The 16,778-nt window shown below is 55.9% G+C and overlaps 8 protein-coding genes across 8 annotated transcripts; 5 read left to right on the forward strand and 3 right to left on the reverse strand.

Annotated features, from left to right (window-relative positions):
- Positions 1-1,041: 1,041 nt before the first annotated feature.
- Positions 1,042-4,049, forward strand: SEC23 (Protein transport protein SEC23). The gene is made up of 2 exons (XM_069375688.1): positions 1,042-3,397; positions 3,453-4,049. The coding sequence occupies exons 1-2, from the start codon at positions 1,280-1,282 to the stop codon at positions 3,672-3,674; spliced, it is 2,340 nt and encodes a 779-aa protein (XP_069227630.1). The 5' UTR covers positions 1,042-1,279; the 3' UTR covers positions 3,675-4,049.
- A 1,779-nt stretch (positions 4,050-5,828) lies between these two features.
- Positions 5,829-7,823, forward strand: WHR41_07084 (uncharacterized protein; the record flags this gene model as incomplete). The annotated part of the gene is made up of 1 exon (XM_069375689.1): positions 5,829-7,823. One exon carries the CDS (start codon positions 5,829-5,831, stop codon positions 7,821-7,823), a length of 1,995 nt encoding a protein of 664 aa, XP_069227636.1.
- Positions 7,824-9,181: 1,358 nt separating this feature from the next.
- WHR41_07085 (uncharacterized protein) lies at positions 9,182-10,513 on the forward strand (the record flags this gene model as incomplete). Its single annotated transcript, XM_069375690.1, has 1 exon — positions 9,182-10,513. One exon carries the CDS (start codon positions 9,182-9,184, stop codon positions 10,511-10,513), a length of 1,332 nt encoding a protein of 443 aa, XP_069227635.1.
- A 291-nt stretch (positions 10,514-10,804) lies between these two features.
- Positions 10,805-13,072, reverse strand: WHR41_07086 (uncharacterized protein; the record flags this gene model as incomplete). Its single annotated transcript, XM_069375691.1, has 1 exon — positions 10,805-13,072. The coding sequence occupies one exon, from the start codon at positions 13,070-13,072 to the stop codon at positions 10,805-10,807; it is 2,268 nt and encodes a 755-aa protein (XP_069227634.1).
- A 269-nt stretch (positions 13,073-13,341) lies between these two features.
- Positions 13,342-14,361, forward strand: WHR41_07087 (Eukaryotic translation initiation factor 3 subunit F; the record flags this gene model as incomplete). The annotated part of the gene is made up of 1 exon (XM_069375692.1): positions 13,342-14,361. One exon carries the CDS (start codon positions 13,342-13,344, stop codon positions 14,359-14,361), a length of 1,020 nt encoding a protein of 339 aa, XP_069227633.1.
- A 237-nt stretch (positions 14,362-14,598) lies between these two features.
- On the reverse strand, positions 14,599-15,472 carry WHR41_07088 (uncharacterized protein). Its single transcript, XM_069375693.1, has 2 exons — positions 15,356-15,472; positions 14,599-15,286 (listed from the first exon to the last, which is right to left on the reverse strand). The coding sequence occupies exons 1-2, from the start codon at positions 15,411-15,413 to the stop codon at positions 14,886-14,888; spliced, it is 459 nt and encodes a 152-aa protein (XP_069227638.1). The 5' UTR covers positions 15,414-15,472; the 3' UTR covers positions 14,599-14,885.
- Positions 15,473-15,567: 95 nt separating this feature from the next.
- Positions 15,568-16,215, forward strand: WHR41_07089 (uncharacterized protein). Its single transcript, XM_069375694.1, has 4 exons — positions 15,568-15,675; positions 15,731-15,840; positions 15,908-15,989; positions 16,040-16,215. Exons 1-4 carry the CDS (start codon positions 15,673-15,675, stop codon positions 16,061-16,063), a joined length of 219 nt encoding a protein of 72 aa, XP_069227637.1. The 5' UTR covers positions 15,568-15,672; the 3' UTR covers positions 16,064-16,215.
- A 149-nt stretch (positions 16,216-16,364) lies between these two features.
- On the reverse strand, positions 16,365-16,754 carry WHR41_07090 (uncharacterized protein; the record flags this gene model as incomplete). Its single annotated transcript, XM_069375695.1, has 1 exon — positions 16,365-16,754. The coding sequence occupies one exon, from the start codon at positions 16,752-16,754 to the stop codon at positions 16,365-16,367; it is 390 nt and encodes a 129-aa protein (XP_069227695.1).
- Between the last annotated feature and the right edge of the window lie 24 nt (positions 16,755-16,778).

The raw sequence follows: 16,778 nt of genomic DNA on the forward strand, positions 1-16,778 counted from the left end.
GAGATCAAAGAACGTACATGAGTGCTTGACGCAGGCTCTAATCAAGCATGTTGCTTTCGATAGTCGTCTTCGTGACTGAACGTGAAGTGACAAATTGAGATACTGTCATTTCGCGATACCACCTTCCATTGGATTTGGGCAGTCACGAGTGCTCATCAATATCAACACCTCCTGTCTTCACCTTGAGGTCCGGCCAAAGCCGTCACAATTTTGATTGAAGGGCTGAGAACGATAGGTATTCTTCCCTTTGAACTTCCTATCCCTACATGCAGAACAGAAGCCTTACATAAAAGGCATTGTGTTGGTTGTGACGATGGACCTTGGAATTGCGCGATGTCGGGTGATAAGGTATCATGGAGCTTCCATGACCAGCGACAGTCTAAGGTACGTCCACGCGAATCCTAGATACGAGGAACGAGTGACGCCGAGGTCTTGGGATCTTCCTCCAAGACGCACGGAAGGTGCAACCGCAAAATTAGGGGTTGCCTGTACACGCCGTGCGATTGATGCCTCTCAGTTTGTTGCGATGATGCTGTCGATGGCAGACGCATTATTGTAGCCGGGCCACGGAAGACCAAACGAACTCCCAGGGTCTTGTCACTCGTTCGGTACTTCAGCCTAAGCCATCACAGCAGATCTCGCCGCGATAGCATGCCAACTATCCGAGGGTCGATTTATACATAAGGGGATAGAATGTCAAAGGGTTGTAACCACTGCTGATTCCCAATCTTTCAGAGACCTCAATACGAGGATAGTCAAGATCAGGCGCCCAGCCACGGGTTCTCACAGAGCGAGTTACTCTGTGCTCAGCGCGAAAACAGGCCCACTATCCGAAGTAGCGTAGGCCTGCCTAATCAGTAATGTGTATAAGCTGGCACATAAAATTGTAGATGAGGAGAGAAGGATGGAGGCGCGCGCGAAGTTCCTTTTGTTTTTGCTAGCGGCGGGCGGGCTGGCACGGGCTGTGGATGTACGGGAGAGCGCGGGGGCTGTGGTTGGCTGGCTGCAGCAGGTGGGAGGAGCTACGTTTACTGTACGAGAGACCACGGAGACCGCAAGAAGCAGCTGGCAGTTGGAATATTGTCGCTGCATTAAGGAGAACCCGCTACACACCAAGCCCCCGAAATCTGCCCTCCGCCAGCAATACCATCAACTTTGACGCTGCCACATCGCTTCAGCCGCAGTTGCAGGCGGGATCGATAAGCGGCCACGAACCAGCCGACCGCCTCAATCACCACCACGACGCGCATCTTCCACTCCCACGAACACAACCTCCGCCATGGATTACGAGGCGCTCAAAGAGCAATGGTCTGACATCGAGGATCGCGATGGCATCCGCCTGTCATGGAACACCTTCCCATCGACCCGCATGGAAGCCAGCCGCCTTGTCGTCCCCATCGGCGCCCTCTACACCCCTCTAAAGGAGAAGTCCGACGAGACTCCCCTCCTCACATACGAGCCCGTCACTTGCAAACCGCCTTGCCGAGCCGTCCTCAACCCTTTCTGCCAAGTTGATATGCGCGCGCGGATATGGATCTGCCCTTTCTGCTTGCAGCGCAACAACCTCCCACCTCACTACAAGGACATCAGCGAGAATGCCATCCCGCCTGAGCTGCACCCGGGCAGCACCACTATCGAGTACAGACTTGCGAGACCCGCGCCGACCCCGCCTATCTTTTTGTTTGTTGTCGACACGTGCCAGGAGGAGGACTCGCTGAAGGCGCTCAAGGATAGCATTATCATGTCGCTGTCTTTGCTGCCGCCTAATGCGCTGGTGGGCTTGATCACGTACGGCACAATGGCACAGGTTCACGAGCTTGGATACACTGAGTGTGCAAAGTCATATGTGTTCCGCGGAAACAAGGACTACACAGCCAAGCAGGTGCAGGAGATGCTGGGTCTGATCTCCGCGCCCGGCGGCAGGCCTGCGATGCCGCCTGTCCAGCAGCCCGGCAGGCCCGCAGTGCCCATGGGTGGTGCTCAGACTAGGTTCCTGCTTCCTGTGCAGCAGTGCGAGTTCCAGCTTACCAATGTGTTGGAGGGCTTGCAGAAGGACCCTTGGCCCGTCGCGAACGACAAGCGCAATGTCCGTTGCACCGGCGTTGCGCTGACTGTTGCCACTGGTCTCTTGGAAACCAGCTTCCAGAACTCCGGCGCAAGAGTCATGCTTTTCACTGGTGGCCCTGCCACGGAGGGCCCCGGTATGGTCGTGAGCCCCGAACTGAAGGAGCAGATCCGCTCGCACCACGACATCGACCGCGACAACATTAAGTACTTCAAGAAGGCGCTCAAGTTCTACGATAACCTCGCCAAGCGTGTTGCGCACAATGGCCACATTGTCGATATCTTCGCCGGATGTTTGGACCAGGTCGGTCTCCTTGAGATGAAGGGTCTTCCTAACACCACTGGTGGCCATATGATCCTTACCGACTCCTTCACATCTTCTATGTACAAGCAATCTTTCGCGAAGATTTTCGACACAGATGCTGAGGGCAACCTGGCCATGGGTTTCAACGCCTCGCTCGAGGTTCTCACTACCAAGGAGCTAAAGGTCACTGGTCTTATCGGTCATGCCGTTAGCTTGAACAAGAAATCCAGCTCTGTCGGAGAGACTGAATGTGGTATCGGCAACACTTGCAGCTGGAAGATGTGTGGCATCGATCCTGCGGCAAGTTACGGCATTTACTTCGAGATCGCTGGCCAGGGCGGTCCCGCCGCCGCAGCGATGCAACAAGGCCCCCAAAAGGGTCTCATTCAGTTCCTCACCTACTACCAACACAGCTCTGGCCAGTACCATCTTCGCGTCACAACGGTTGGTCGCAACATGAGCGGGCCTTCTGGCGACCCCGCCATCGCGCAGTCATTTGACCAGGAGGCTGCCGCGGTGCTCATGTCCCGCATCGCTGTCTTCAAGGCCGAAGTCGATGACGGCCCCGACGTCCTGCGCTGGGTTGATCGCATGCTTATTCGCTTGTGCTCACGCTTTGCCGAGTACCGCAAGGACGATCCCAGCAGCTTCCGTCTCGAGAAGAACTTCACACTTTACCCGCAGTTCATGTTCCACCTGCGCCGTTCGCAATTCCTGCAAGTCTTCAACAACTCGCCCGATGAGACAGCATTCTACAGGCACGTGCTGAACCACGAGGATGTCGGCAACTCTCTTGTCATGATCCAGCCCACTCTCGACAGCTACAGCTTCGAGCACGAGGGTGCAGTCCCCGTTCTGCTTGATTCGACCAGCATCCAGCCTCAAACTGTCCTGCTTCTCGACACTTTCTTCCACATTCTCATTTTCCACGGCGAAACCATGGCGGAGTGGCGCAAGGCTGGGTACCAGGATATGGAGGGTTACGAAAACTTCAAGGAGCTTCTCGAGACTCCCAAGGAGGACGCGAGAGTGAGTAGCAGCCCCTCTTCTAATATAATCCGCAGCATACTGACATTGTTACCAGGATCTCATCCAAGACCGCTTCCCTCTTCCCCGTTTCATCGTCTGCGACGCCGGCGGCTCGCAGGCCCGTTTCCTGCTCGCCAAGCTCAACCCCAGCACAACACACACCTCCAGCAGCTACGGCGGCGTGACCCAGACCGCCCAGACGATTTTCACCGACGACGTCAGCTTGCAGACTTTCATGGACCACTTGATGAAGCTGGCCGTCAGCGGCACGAACTAGATGTTGACGAGATAAGGCTTGCTGAAAAGATTTGTTTGGAGCGAGGGGCGCAGGAGGCTGGGACTTAGACGATAGGTTTATTTATTTTAGTACCGGAGAGCATGGTGGGTTGTCTGAAAATGTGGCTTCCATGGCTACTTTCTGATTTATCAATACAGCGATCCAAGGCCCCTAAGTGAGTCAAAGTGCGTCGTTCGACCGAATGTTTTCATCCTGTTTTGAAGGCGTGTTTGTATTCACATTCTAACGCTGATCCTTTATGTTGACGGCTTCAATGTTGATCAAAGTCCAGATCCAGCGATTCAAAGTACCGCGAAGCTGCATATACACCCTGCCAACCGAGTTACCGTATGAAGAATTGTCATGTGGGAATGAGCATATGTGCTAGCCTGGTACAGTCCGATAAGTCGTGTCCTAACTTCAGCTTCCTCACGAACGAATTTCAGAACATGGATTCGCTTTGTTGACAAGGTGGTTTCGACATTGAGCCAGCCAGGCAAGAAACAACTCAGAGCAGATACCAAATCGGGCTCCAGTGTCATCCGTTCAAAGCGAACCAAGGCCCAATCCCTACGCACAGCGATCTCGTATTCTCTAGTACGCAGGACGGCAAGTCCATGAATTTTATAGCTTCGCCATCCTCGCTCGTTGCGACCCATCGACAAAGCATCGTATAGCTTTCCAATAGCGCTCGGAATCTTCAAGCGGGAGCGCCACGTGCTCGGCGTATTCCCATACCTCCCTTGTAGCACTCAATCTCAGCCCGATTTCAGCTGCATGGGAATCCACGTCTTCCGCTGCCACGAGGCGGTCTCCTTTGGAGTGGAGGTATAGTCTGGGAGCATGTCCAAAAGTGTTCAGGTCGTTCAGCTCTCGCCTCAGATCTTCCACTGAGCTGATCATGCCCCACGCCTGCAGTAGGGAGACGGATCCTATCACTGGGAGTAGGCACGCCCGACCAAGCAGACTGAACCCTGGGATCTGGATTGCTGGCAGCGAGTACATTGCCCCAGCATAGGCCTTGACGAAGCCAGACGAGCCGGGGCACGAGTCCAAAACGACGCCAGTAAGAGGAATGGGAAAGGGAGCGGTAGGGTCAGTGCCACGCAAGAGGCGACTCAGCTGCAAAGCGGTGTTGCAGCCTCCGTGAGAGAAGAGGTGCAGAAGAGCGCCACCTTCCGTTCGTGGGCCTCCAGGTGGGAATGCCGACAAGAGAAAATCTCGCGACGACTGCAATTGTGCTTGCACTGCAGCAGAGGTCTTGATAGTGATATCGGACAAGACAGTGCGGATGAGCAATATCGATGCTCCCGGGTAGGCAGCCTGATACCCGCGACAGTAGACGGCGATGCGAGCGGCGGAGGCGCCACCAAGCCAGGTAGCGAGTATCTCACAGCAGCGCCGTCTTTGCTAGAGCGTCGCTGCTGTTGGATCTGAGGTGGAGGCGTGTACAAGAGACTGTTAGGCTTCAAGGGATCGATTGGTGCGAATGAGAGAGAACCGAGTGGGTCCGCTGTTGGTGGCATGTCGACGGTTCTGGCTTTCGGAAGCAACTCGCAAGAACGCTTTTTGGTCTACCACATACGCCGGAGGAACAGCTGAAGCTCAAGGTACAAATTCACCTCGCGTAAAACCTTACGGATAAATACCAAGCACGACGTGGGACGGATGTATGGTGCCGCACCGCTGCCTACTTTACTGCATCGCCTGTGCGACTAGTGCTTCTTTGACAATCGAAAGAATCCTGCCGCCTGGAACTCTCTTTCAACCTGCTTCCCGATGCCGCATCCTACTTCACTTCTCGGCGCTTCCGGAGCGCGCCTTCCGCGCCTGCAGTGTCTGCAGGTGAACCTTGCAAGCAATATCGGTTGGTGCATCGAGCGGCCCGTGCTTACACAGGCCCCAGCCGCATTGCAGCAGAAGCAACATCGAAATCAAAAGGGCTGAAGCCTCCACTAGCTGGATGTGATCGCTACAAACGCGATCATGCAGCGCGTACCAAGAGCTTCTCTTTGTCGGGCCCAATCGGCTGCGCTCTTCAGGCACCGAGTCTACGGTACGAGGTGGATTGAACAAGGCTCTGTGTGAAGTCATAAGTCTGGTCTTCCCCTTTGACACATTTGATCTCTTGTGATCCGTAAAGACATGTTCGCCATGCAGGAACAACCGACGTTTCGTCCGCTATTGGTGCCCTGGCTGTACGACCTCTTACTTACTCTCTTTTCCGCATGCCTCGACATCTTCTTTCGGGAGGTCTACCCCCGAAGCACATGGCGCATTCCCAGACACGAAGCTGTCATTATCGTTGCGGCACCTCACGCGAATCAGTTCGTCGACTCTATCCTGCTCATGCGCATTTTGAAAGAGCATGCTGGCCGCCGCGTGGCCTTCCTGATCGCAGAGAAGTCCATGAGGGACCCTTATATAGGGCCTCTGGCTGCGCGAATGGGTGCATTGCCAGTTGCGCGCGCCATGGACAATATCCGACCAGGGCAAGGGGAGATCTATTTGGCCGAGCCAGACGGGGATAGAACAGTCTTACGCGGCCGTAATGTCGACTTCACCGCTCTGTCGGTCGGAAGCCTGATTGTGCTGCCCAGGATGGGAACCGAAAGTCCTGGGCAACAGACTATTGCTCAAATTCTGGGGCCTGAAGAATTGATATTGAAGGAGCCTTTCAAATCATCGAAAGCAAACGAGCCGCTGCATGAGCAACTAGTGACCGGAACATCGTACAGAGTTGCGCCTTATGTCGAGCAAAGCAGTTTATATGACACCGTTTTTCGAGATCTCTCCAACGGCGGCTGCATTGGAATTTTCCCAGAGGGAGGGAGCCACGATCGCCCTAGCATGCTCCCACTGAAAGCCGGCGTTGCAATCATCGCCTTGGGTGCCCTCGCACGCGATCCGGACTGCAAGCTAACCATTCTGCCTTGTGGCCTGAGCTACTTCAATCCTCACAAGTTCCGGTCTCGAGCGGTTGTGGAATTTGGGAACCCCGTAAAAGTCAACGCCGACCAAGTTGTTGCCTTCAAAAAGGGTGGAGAGTCAAAGCGGCATGCTGTAGGATCTTTGTTGCAGACGATCCAGGACGCCTTAGCTGCAGTCACTCAGCAAGCTCCGGACCATGAGACTCTCGCGCTGGTACAAGCTACACGCAGGCTTTATCGTCCGTTGCGAATGAAGATCCCTCTGCCTGTTGCGGTTGAGATCAACAGAAAGCTCATGGCAGGCTACGTACAGTTCAAGGATGAGCCCCAAGTGGTACAGTTGAAGCAAGCGGTGCTCGACTACAACCGGGAGCTCAGAGCTTTGGGAATCAAAGACCATCAGGTTGAAAGGGGCAGTGCAAAGCAGAAGTCACCATGGCTTGCCGCGTTGGCTTTGGTGTACCGCTGCGGGCTGTTGCTGACTTTGGGTCTGGCTACTCTCCCCTCGCTCGCGCTATTCTGGCCGGTCTTCGTCACCGCAAAGATCATCTCTGTTCGAAAACAGCGTAAAGCACTCGCTGCATCTGTCGTCAAACTAAAAGGCCGCGATGTGGTCAGCACATGGAAGATCTTAGTTGCGATGGGCCTGGCCCCAGTACTGTATAGCTGGTACACCTTGGTGATGACTCTTTGGCTTCACCATTGCCGCTGCAACGGTTACTACGCGTTGCTGGCGCCTTCGGCTCTCCGAGCGGATACTTACGTGCCTAAGACCATCCCTCTTCCGGCGTTCTCTGCCGCAAGTTTTGGAGTTCTGGTTGCAATCAGCTTCGCCGGCTTGCGCTTTGGAGAAACTGGTGTCGATATTGTGAAGTCATTGCGGCCTCTGTTCATCGTCCTGTGGTCACGGTCCGGCAATGTACTCATTGATATTCGCGTTGAGCGGCAGGGACTTTCCACGCGAGTCAAGGAAGTCGTGCATGCGTTTGGGCCAGAGAGCGTTCGTGACTTGGAATCCAAGGGAATGGATACGGGAGCTCTGCCTGACGACGACGCCATCTACGAGTCTCAATTTGGTGCATCAGACAAGGTCGAAGAATTTTTGGATGAGCAAAGCGCAAGCGACAACCAGATCAGAGGTAGCTCTACTGGTGTAGATGGCTACCGCTATTACGGCTCCGCGGCTGCTAATAGGCTCGCTACAAGAAACAGTCCGTAGGAGACGAAGGTGTTGAAGAACAAAATGCTGACCCTGTATCATTCCTGGACTTCCGTGGGAGGGCTGTGGTTGTCATACAAGTACTTTGTACATGTCCATTCTCAAGACATGCTTCATTGACGCTGCTTATACATGATCGTAACATGCAGTCACTCCGGTAATGGGCGCCTGGAGGGAATGTCATGGGTCTCCTGGGCTTGAACATCTGGTGATTCTGAAGTTACTCCGGGTTTGCGGCCAGGTGCAATCAATGCGTATTGGCGGGAGACGGCGTAGTAACAGACTGAATCGCGCTTCTGAGATATCCGACAATCGCTTTGTTGTTCCGTCAGGCCGTCTCCTCGTCCTCAGTCGCATCTGCACGTTTCTCGTAGCCCGATTCAGGGTTGCCTGCCTCGTAACAAACGAAGCATTGCCGAGTCAAAGAACTACTTTGACGTCTGGCGGCTTTGCTTTCTTCAGGAGTATACAACATTCCATATCGTTGGGAATGACGGGGTGCGACGTATAAGGCAAGTAGAAAACACACCAAGACATCAGTTCTACCAGATCAAGCGAAATGTTACTGTCTAGTCTGTTCTTCCCAGGCATATAGGCATGCCCGAGCAGATTCGGGATTTTGGTTCTGTCAAGTAGGAGCTCCGATCATTTGAAACGCCTGGTAGAGCGCCGAACCAAACAATGCAGTGAGACCTAGCAGAACATAGCATCAAGGAGTCACGGCTCGTTGCTCATTACAAGCTGCGGCTTGTCATATTCAATCCCTCTCGCAGATGGATTGTGACACCAAGCTGCCACACCTGCGATACCGCGCTGATAACGAATCGCTAAGCCGCTCCGATGACGGGCCTGGCGATACGCGAGCCTCGGCTTAAAAGCTAAACCGAACAGCATTGGGGCGGGAGCTTGCAGGGCCTTGCCACACGCCCACTGCGACGCCGCAAAAAATTCTCGATAAACAAAGACAGACGCGCGCCCTACGGTTCTGCGTCAACGCCCACCCATTCGCGGGCTGCTTGCCGCGCCTTGGCGGAAGTTTGCGGTAGGGCGGAATGTCTGTCAGAGCCACGCGAGTCGATGTGGATGGCATTGGGGTTGAGTCATTGGGGCATGGTAGGTGCCGGGTTTCCCGCCATTGCGATGCTATTTTATAGGCCGTTGTCACTTCACTCCACCTTCTCTGCCTGTCTTTCGTTGTACCTGCACTCTCATCTCGTTTGCACATTTCGATTGGAAGGGTCGTGCCTCAATCGATTGTCCGTACTGCCGTCTCATTGATTGCCAGCTGTTTGCTGCTGAACCCTCGGTTATATCTACTGGCTCCAAGAGAATCACCACCTCATTCCGGATCCCTCACAATGGCTCCCTCTGCCATCACCCCCGAGTCTTCGGGCACCACCACTCCCACAACTGCCCAGGCCTCCACCCTCACCCAGGCCGGCATTAAGCACCACAATGGCGACGGCGACGCCCTGGCCCCTCTGGACGCCTCCAAAATGACCATCACCCTCAGCACATCCCCCCGCGACGTCCCTCCCATGAACAGCCCCGAAGTCATGGCCCAGAAGACCTGCACCGACCACATGGTCACCGCCGCCTGGAACGAGACCACCGGCTGGGCGGCGCCCGAACTCAAGCCCTACGGCCCCTTCTCCATCATGCCCTCCGCCTCCGTCCTGCACTACGCCACCGAGTGCTTCGAGGGCCTCAAGCTCTACCGCGGCCATGACGACCGCCTGCGCCTTTTCCGCGTCAACAAGAACTGCGAGCGCATGCGCCGCTCCTGCGCCCGCATCGCCCTGCCCGACTTCGACGCGAAGGAGCTCGAGAAAATGATCATCGCGCTCTGCGCCCGCGACGGCCCCAAGTGGCTGCCCTCCGACCGCAAGGGCTCCTTCCTCTACATCCGCCCGACCATGATCTCGACCGACCCAGCGCTCGGCGTCCAGCGCCCCAAGGAGGCCCTGCTGTACGTCATCATCGCCCTGTTCCCCGACATGAGCAAATCGCTCGCCACTCCCGCCGCGCCCCCGGCCCTCGCCGGCGACGCGCAGCCCAAGAAGGCCACGACGGGGCTCAAGCTCCTGGCCTCGACCGAGGACACGATCCGCGCGTGGCCCGGCGGCTTCGGCTACGCGAAGCTGGGCGCAAACTACGGCCCCTCGCTCGTGGCGCAGGGTGAGGCGCGCGCGCGCGGCTTCGACCAGGTGCTGTGGCTGTTCGGGCCGGAGGCGAGCGTGACGGAGGCCGGCGCGTCGAACTTCTTCGTCGTGTGGCGGAACAAGGAAACGGGCAAGACGGAGCTGGTGACGGCGCCGCTGCAGGAGCGCATTATCCTGGAGGGCGTGACGCGCGCGTCGATCCTGGAGCTGGCGCGCGAGCGCCTTGCGCCGGGCAAGGCGGCCGGTGCGCTGGAGGGTGTTGAAGTCGTGGAGCGCAAGTTCACGATGGCGGATGTGCTAGCTGCGCATGAGGAGGGGAGACTGGTGGAGGCGTTTGCGGCGGGTACGGCGTTCTTCGTGGCGCCCGTTGGGTTGATTCACTACAAGGGACAGGACGTTGAGATCCCGATGGGCGCCGAGGGCGAGAGTGGGGATTACGCGAAGGTGCTGAAGGGGTGGCTGGGCGGAATTATGTATGGCAAGGAGGCGCATGAGTGGGGCGTCGTTGTTGATGAGGTTAAGGCTTAAATGACGCTGGGAGCGGAGTCCAACTGATAGATACCATGGTTTTGCATAGCGACGAATTGGAATGTTTTATGAATCCACATGTTCTGCTCCTTGATTTCACTTTCCGCGTTTCCGACAATGCTGTGGTGGTCAATTCTTCGTTTGGTCATTTACGAAGTTTCTGGATATAGGACGGTCAGGAAGTCGAGCGAGTCAGATGTGTAAGCGATCATGCTCTTATCGACCAATACCTTGATTTCAACAATATCGCATTACACATGCGTATTCTACAATATCCCATCCGACGAAATCCTACACGAAATCGAAGGTATCTCCCGCCCCACCCAGCATACTCCTAACCCTATCAGTACCGACCACACGCTCCGCCCTCATGCCGTCCCATCTGCTGAAGAGCGCCCTGGCAGTCGCCTCCTCAGGCACAACCTTTCCCTCACCAATCGCAGTTCCCAAGTAACCACCGACGATCTCGCGGTAGAAGATCTCATTGTCGGGCAAGCCATAGAGCACGACGCGCTTGACGCCCCTGATCTTCAAACGGTAGAAGTGGTGCGCACGCTGTGTGTATAGCAGGAACGAGTGGCGGCCGGACATGAAGTGCGAGCGCGCGCGGCGCTGCTCCGGCACCTCGGTGTAGTCGTGGATGGCGCCGAATGAGATGTTGGCCGTCAGGTCGGAGGTGGCGAAGAAGTTGCGCACGCGCAGGAAGTCGAAGTACGAGGGAATGAAGACTAGGATGCCCTGGGCGCCGTCGGCGGGCTTGGGCAGGCGCATGAGAGCCGGCAGGACCGCGGTCGTGAAGTATTTAAAGCGCGCGTCGGGATCGGCGGCGGGCGTGGGTGCGTTGAAGCGCGAGAAGGTTTGCTTCATGCCGAGGCCTGTGACGGAGGTGATTGCGCCGTCGTAGTGCGAGGTGAGCTTGGCTTTGCCGGCGATGTTGACGAGGTCGCTGTTGAACATGCGGTTGATCTCCGGCGTCATGTGGCCTGAGAAGATCATGGTCTGGCGGAAGTGTCTTGCGTTGCCGTCGAGGTACCAGCTGCGAACACGGTTCACGTCGCATCCGTGGAGGTCCTTGGGCTGCAGGTTCAGATGCTTGAAGACCAATTCGACGTTTTCCCAGTTTTGCATCTGCATCGCGTCGGCTTGGTCCACGATCACCATCTCGATAGAAGACAGGAAGTCGTGATCCCTCTTTCGCCGATCTTCATGCTCAATGATCCGCCGCAGGCCAAGAGGGGATGCAAGGATGATGTCGCTGGTGTAGAACGCTGAGAAGAACTTGAGCGTCTTGCGCGTGAATTTGAGTGCTGTTAGGAAATTGTTGTCGTTATTTCCTGAGAACAGCTCGCGGTAATCCTCAGGCATGGTGTCTGCATCGTCTATAACTTCGGTAAAAGAGTCTTTGAAACGCTGCTTGTTCTCTTGCTGCTCTGGCGCGAACAGATCAACGATAGCGTCCGCATACCGGGCGCACATTTGACGCGTCTCGAGGAGAATTAGAACCTTTGGTCTGGTGAAACCTTGGTCTCGGAGCTCAAGCGCTTCGCCATCTTCCGTGTGAGTGATGCGAGTCGTGTTCTTCAAAATCTTGTCCCTGCCCTTAAGAACATGGTTCAGCGCATGCATACATGCGAGGCTTCTTAGACTTCCAGCATTCGATGGTGATCGATTTGCCACAAGCAGGTCGGTGTAGTTGAGCATATATGGCGCGACCGTCCTTTGAATATCGTCAAAGTCTCCAATCTGGCTCTTCGCTGTTTCCACGAGTTTCTGTTTGAGAGTGATGTCTGTTGTGCTAGCGACGTTTGATTTCCGAGTTGCGCTTTCGGGCGCCGATTTGGGAGCCGTCACTGTCAAGCTAGCTTTCTGGTAAGCCTTCTGCTTTTCGGTGCGCCATTCTCCGTCCTGGGTCTCTTTCAGACGTCTCGTAAGTTCGTTGTCGTCTGAGTTCGCAAAATGAGCTTCGAAAGGATCCGACGCATCGTCTTCGTCGTCGTTCTGAAGCGTTTCCGATGACCCGTCTGCATCATCTTTGTCGAACTCTGCCTCGTCCTCATCCTCCTCATTACCATCAATCCCCTCATCCACTTCCAACCCAGGCTCTGCATCTGATCCATCATCGCTGCCTTCCATGTCCTGCGGAGCTTCTGCAGCAGTCTCCCTCACATCAACCTTGCGTCTCTTCCTAGCCCTGCCTTCCTCATCTTCAGGTCGCTTCAGCGACGCCAAAAGTGCACCGTAAGCCCTACCAGCCGGCACAACTTCTTCCTCCTCTTCGCCTTCACTAGACTGATCGCTCTCCTCGTCCGATTCCTCTTCCATAGGCGGCGCTTCATTATCGCTATCGTCGGACTCGACTTCTTTTACTCTCTGGCTGTCGAACTTTCGGTAGTGTCCTCCTCGTGTTCTAATTCCACTTCTTGCGTCCTTGCCGCCGCGGTCGGCTCCTCCACCTCGGCCTCCTCGACCACCTCCTCTACCTCCTCTGAAACCACCACGAGGGCCGCCTCTGCTTCCTCCGCCACCGCCTCGTCCTCCTCTGCCTCTGAAGGGTGCCATTGTGCGAAGTTGTTGAGTTGTTCTCGCACCTCTCAGCCGCTACAAAAAGTTCATCAATCGCCGACTTTAGAGCATTTAAGGTTATCTTATCGCGCGCTGCATCTCGCCACACCTTCCGCCGTCGCAAAGCGAGAGAAATTCAACTCCCAGCGCCCGCCAAGACGTTTGAGCGAGCGACAGACAACAGCCCTGCCCCTCGCCGCCGTCGATATATCGCCCGGAGCGCTCCGATACTGGACAGACGGTCATACGGACAACACCTCGCGAAGATGGGCTCCTCCTCTTACCTCCACCTGGCCCGGCCCTTGGCTCCGGCCCAGATCTCTGCTTCCACCTCCACCACTGCGCCCTGCTCAGTCACCATCCAGCCCCAGGCCCTCTTCAGCATTCTCGACCACGCTTCAAGGAGACCCGCAGACCAGGAGCGCGTGATTGGTACCCTTCTTGGTACCCGTTCGGAGGATGGAACCGAGGTTGAGATCAAGAATTGCTACGCGGTGCCCCACACCGAGACCGCGGAGCAGGTTGAGGTCGACATGGACTACCAGAAGAGCATGCTGCAGCTGCACGCGCGCGCTGCACCCAAGGAGGTCCTTGTCGGCTGGTACGCCACCAGCGACGAGCTCAACACTTTCTCCGCCCTGATCCAGAACTTCTACTCGCAACAGGGCGAGGGCACCTGGCCCCACCCCGCCGTCCATCTTACCGTCTCGACTATCGCTGGCCAGGACATTGCTGCGAACACCTACATCAGCGCTCCCATCGGCGTGACCCCTGAGCGCGCTGCGGATAGCTGCCTGTTCATCCCTGTCCCGAACGAGATCAAGTACGGTGATGCTGAGAAGAGCGGTCTTGAGCTCATCGCTGGCGCGCGCGACCGTGAGGACCGTGGACAGTTGCTGCAGACGGATATTGAAACCCTGGAGCGTTCCATCGAGCAGGTTCTTGAGATGCTGGAGCGTGTGTCCAACTATGTCTCTAACGTGCTGGACGAGGAGGCCGAGCCCTCATCTGCTCTTGGCCAGTTCCTCATGAACACCCTTGCCCTCGCACCCAAGGTCGAGCCCGAGCAAGTCGAGCGCGACTTCAACAACCACATCCAGGACGTCCTGCTCGTCTCATATCTCGCAAACACCATCAGGACACAGATCGACCTGTCGAACCGCCTTGCTACGGCGGCTCTTACTATGGGCGGTGAAGGCAAGGAGGGCGGCGAGCAGAAGGGTGGTGACAGGAAGAGAGAGCAGCGTTCAGGAGCTGGCCAGAGAGGTCAGCGGGCTGAGCAGTAAATTACGCGCCACGACAGCGTGAGGCGGCAAAGGCAAGGAGTCTGGTAAACCTTGCAGTGCTGTTCACGCGCACGAGATTCGGGAGTCACGTTCACGTTACGAACTTCCCGACCAGAGTTTTTCATAAACTACAAGCTTTAGTGTTAGAATAAGGGGAACAAAAGCTAGCATTAGCGGGAGTACTGCGTATGGAAATGGCGCCCAGTAGGGGGTGCACGAATTATTTCAAAAGAAAAGTTAAAAAGAACCATTTGCTTTTTCCATTTGTCTCTGGGTATCGTGTGTTATGAATGAACGCCGTAACGCCATCGCTAATAAGTCAAACAATCCTCGACAGCGACCAACGAGTCGGGGGGTGGTCTTCGCTTTCGTGAGGCCTGAGCCGGACGCTCTGTGAGAATCGGCGGCCTTCGCGAGCCGGATTCGGACATCCAGCTCCCGTTCACGCAGACCAGGTGCATCAGCAAGTCGACAGTGCCTTGTCCGTAGGCTTGCCGCAACGTGAGATCGAACCGTCTCCATCCCTAACCCGACTTTCTCCTCTTGGCCTCCCTCCCCTCCCCATCCTCCGCCTTCTTCTTCCTTCCCCTCTTCGTCTTCTTCGCACCCCCAGCCTCCGTCTCCTCGTCCAACTGCCCCGCAGCCATCACCTTGATATCCTCATTCGTATCCACCATTTTGCGATCCTCCTTCAGCTTCCGCTCTCTCCACAGCTGCTCCTGCACGCGGCCGAGCAGGACCTCGTCCCGCCGCAGCACAAATTTGAAGTCGTCGGCTTTGATTTTCTGGCGGCGCGAGTACGATGCGCTCAGCGCTGCGTAGTGGCAGGTTTCGATGATGAAGTCCGTCAGGATCTCGTCGAGGGCGGTGATTGTGGAAGGGAGAGGTGGAGGGTGGTCGCCGAAGGCTACGAGGAGGGAGCCGACTGGGTTTTGGGTTAGATTGGGTTATGTTTGCGGGGGCGGAGTTCAGTTGGTGCTTGTTGGGGACTTACGGTCGTCGGAGCTGAAGACTTGGCCTTTTTGGCGGACACGGGCGCGTGGTTCTGCCATTGTCGTGGTTTGATGATTTGTGGAGTTTGCGAATGGGGAGTTGGTCGTGCGAGGCAGCAAACAGCGACTTTGCTTTGGCTTGTGAAAGTGACGTTGGCGCGACACGAGACGCCGCGGCTGACCTTCCGCTCTCCCTGCAAGTCAACAACTTGCACTTCACATGCAGTGTCAAGGCTACGATTTCCAGACCGAGAGCATTTTGCAGACTAGAAAATCAATTTGCAAGTTCGCTGACGCACGATAGCGTTCCGGAATCAAAATGGTAGCATTCCCTCAAACCACCGCAAAACATATCAGAGGCTAAGTACATTTCGCAGCTCGGCATCCTCAAGTTCCAGACCCTCCTCCTCGTCGTACTGCTGTTCATCTGCACATGCACATACCTTCACGGCGTCTTTCCGGCCTTCTTGGACAGGAATAAGCATGGGTGCGTGTAGCTTCGAAGGCGGCAGGCCGCTCTGTGAAGAAGGGACATGATCTGACGAGGGAAACAGACCACTTGGAACATTCTGGAGAGCCGCTCGTATTGGCGAGAGATTGAGCCCTTACGTGAGCTTATGCTGTGTGGCTATGGCCGTGAGTACAACCTAGAATGTCAGTGCAAAGCGACTGCTGACGAGAGACAGTTGAGCTTGCTGGTGGGCCAGTGATAGTATCAGGCAATAGGGGTTGAAGCAGCTTGTTCGTTTAGCGATGGAGTTTTGGAGTTTCCATGAAGATGGATCGGTCAAAATGGGGAGGCATCATTTAATCTGCATTGCATCACGTCTTCACGAATCGAATGGACGACACATTTAACGTGCCCACTTGTTCGGCCTGAAAGCCCATGTCTGCTTTACCGGCACGATCTGATCAAAATCTCGACCAATTCTAGTATACGTCTAGCCAATTACGATTACGACACTTCGCATTACGTCTACTCCACTTTCATTGATTGATTGATCCTCGTCCTCACCTCCTCATAACCTGCACACCCCCCAGAATAGCATCAACCGACTTCTCCGCCTCCGCCTCCAACCTCCCCATATCCACCATCCCCAACGCCTTCCTCTGCGCCCTCACCACCTCCGCCTCCTCCGCCACATCCCTCATGACCTCCCCATCCTTCGTCCAATACCCCGCCGCAACCGCCCTCATCCCGCGATCCCTCACAACCGCATTCCTCACGACCCCCAACCCCTTCGCCTTCCCCAACATCCCCTCCAACAACCTCACCTGCTCCCCGACCCTCTCCCCCACCTCCCGCCTCCTCACAAAACCCCTCCCAGTCCCCTGCATCCAAACCCCCCACCCAAGCACCGCATCGAACGCCGCAACCCCGACCCCCCTCCAAACCAGCATCCGCCAGAACAAAAACCCCGCCTC

This window comes from Cladosporium halotolerans, assembly GCF_011745625.1.
Source record: "Cladosporium halotolerans strain TM138-S3 chromosome Unknown Sca25, whole genome shotgun sequence".
NCBI classification, from domain to species: Eukaryota; Fungi; Ascomycota; class Dothideomycetes; order Cladosporiales; family Cladosporiaceae; genus Cladosporium; species Cladosporium halotolerans.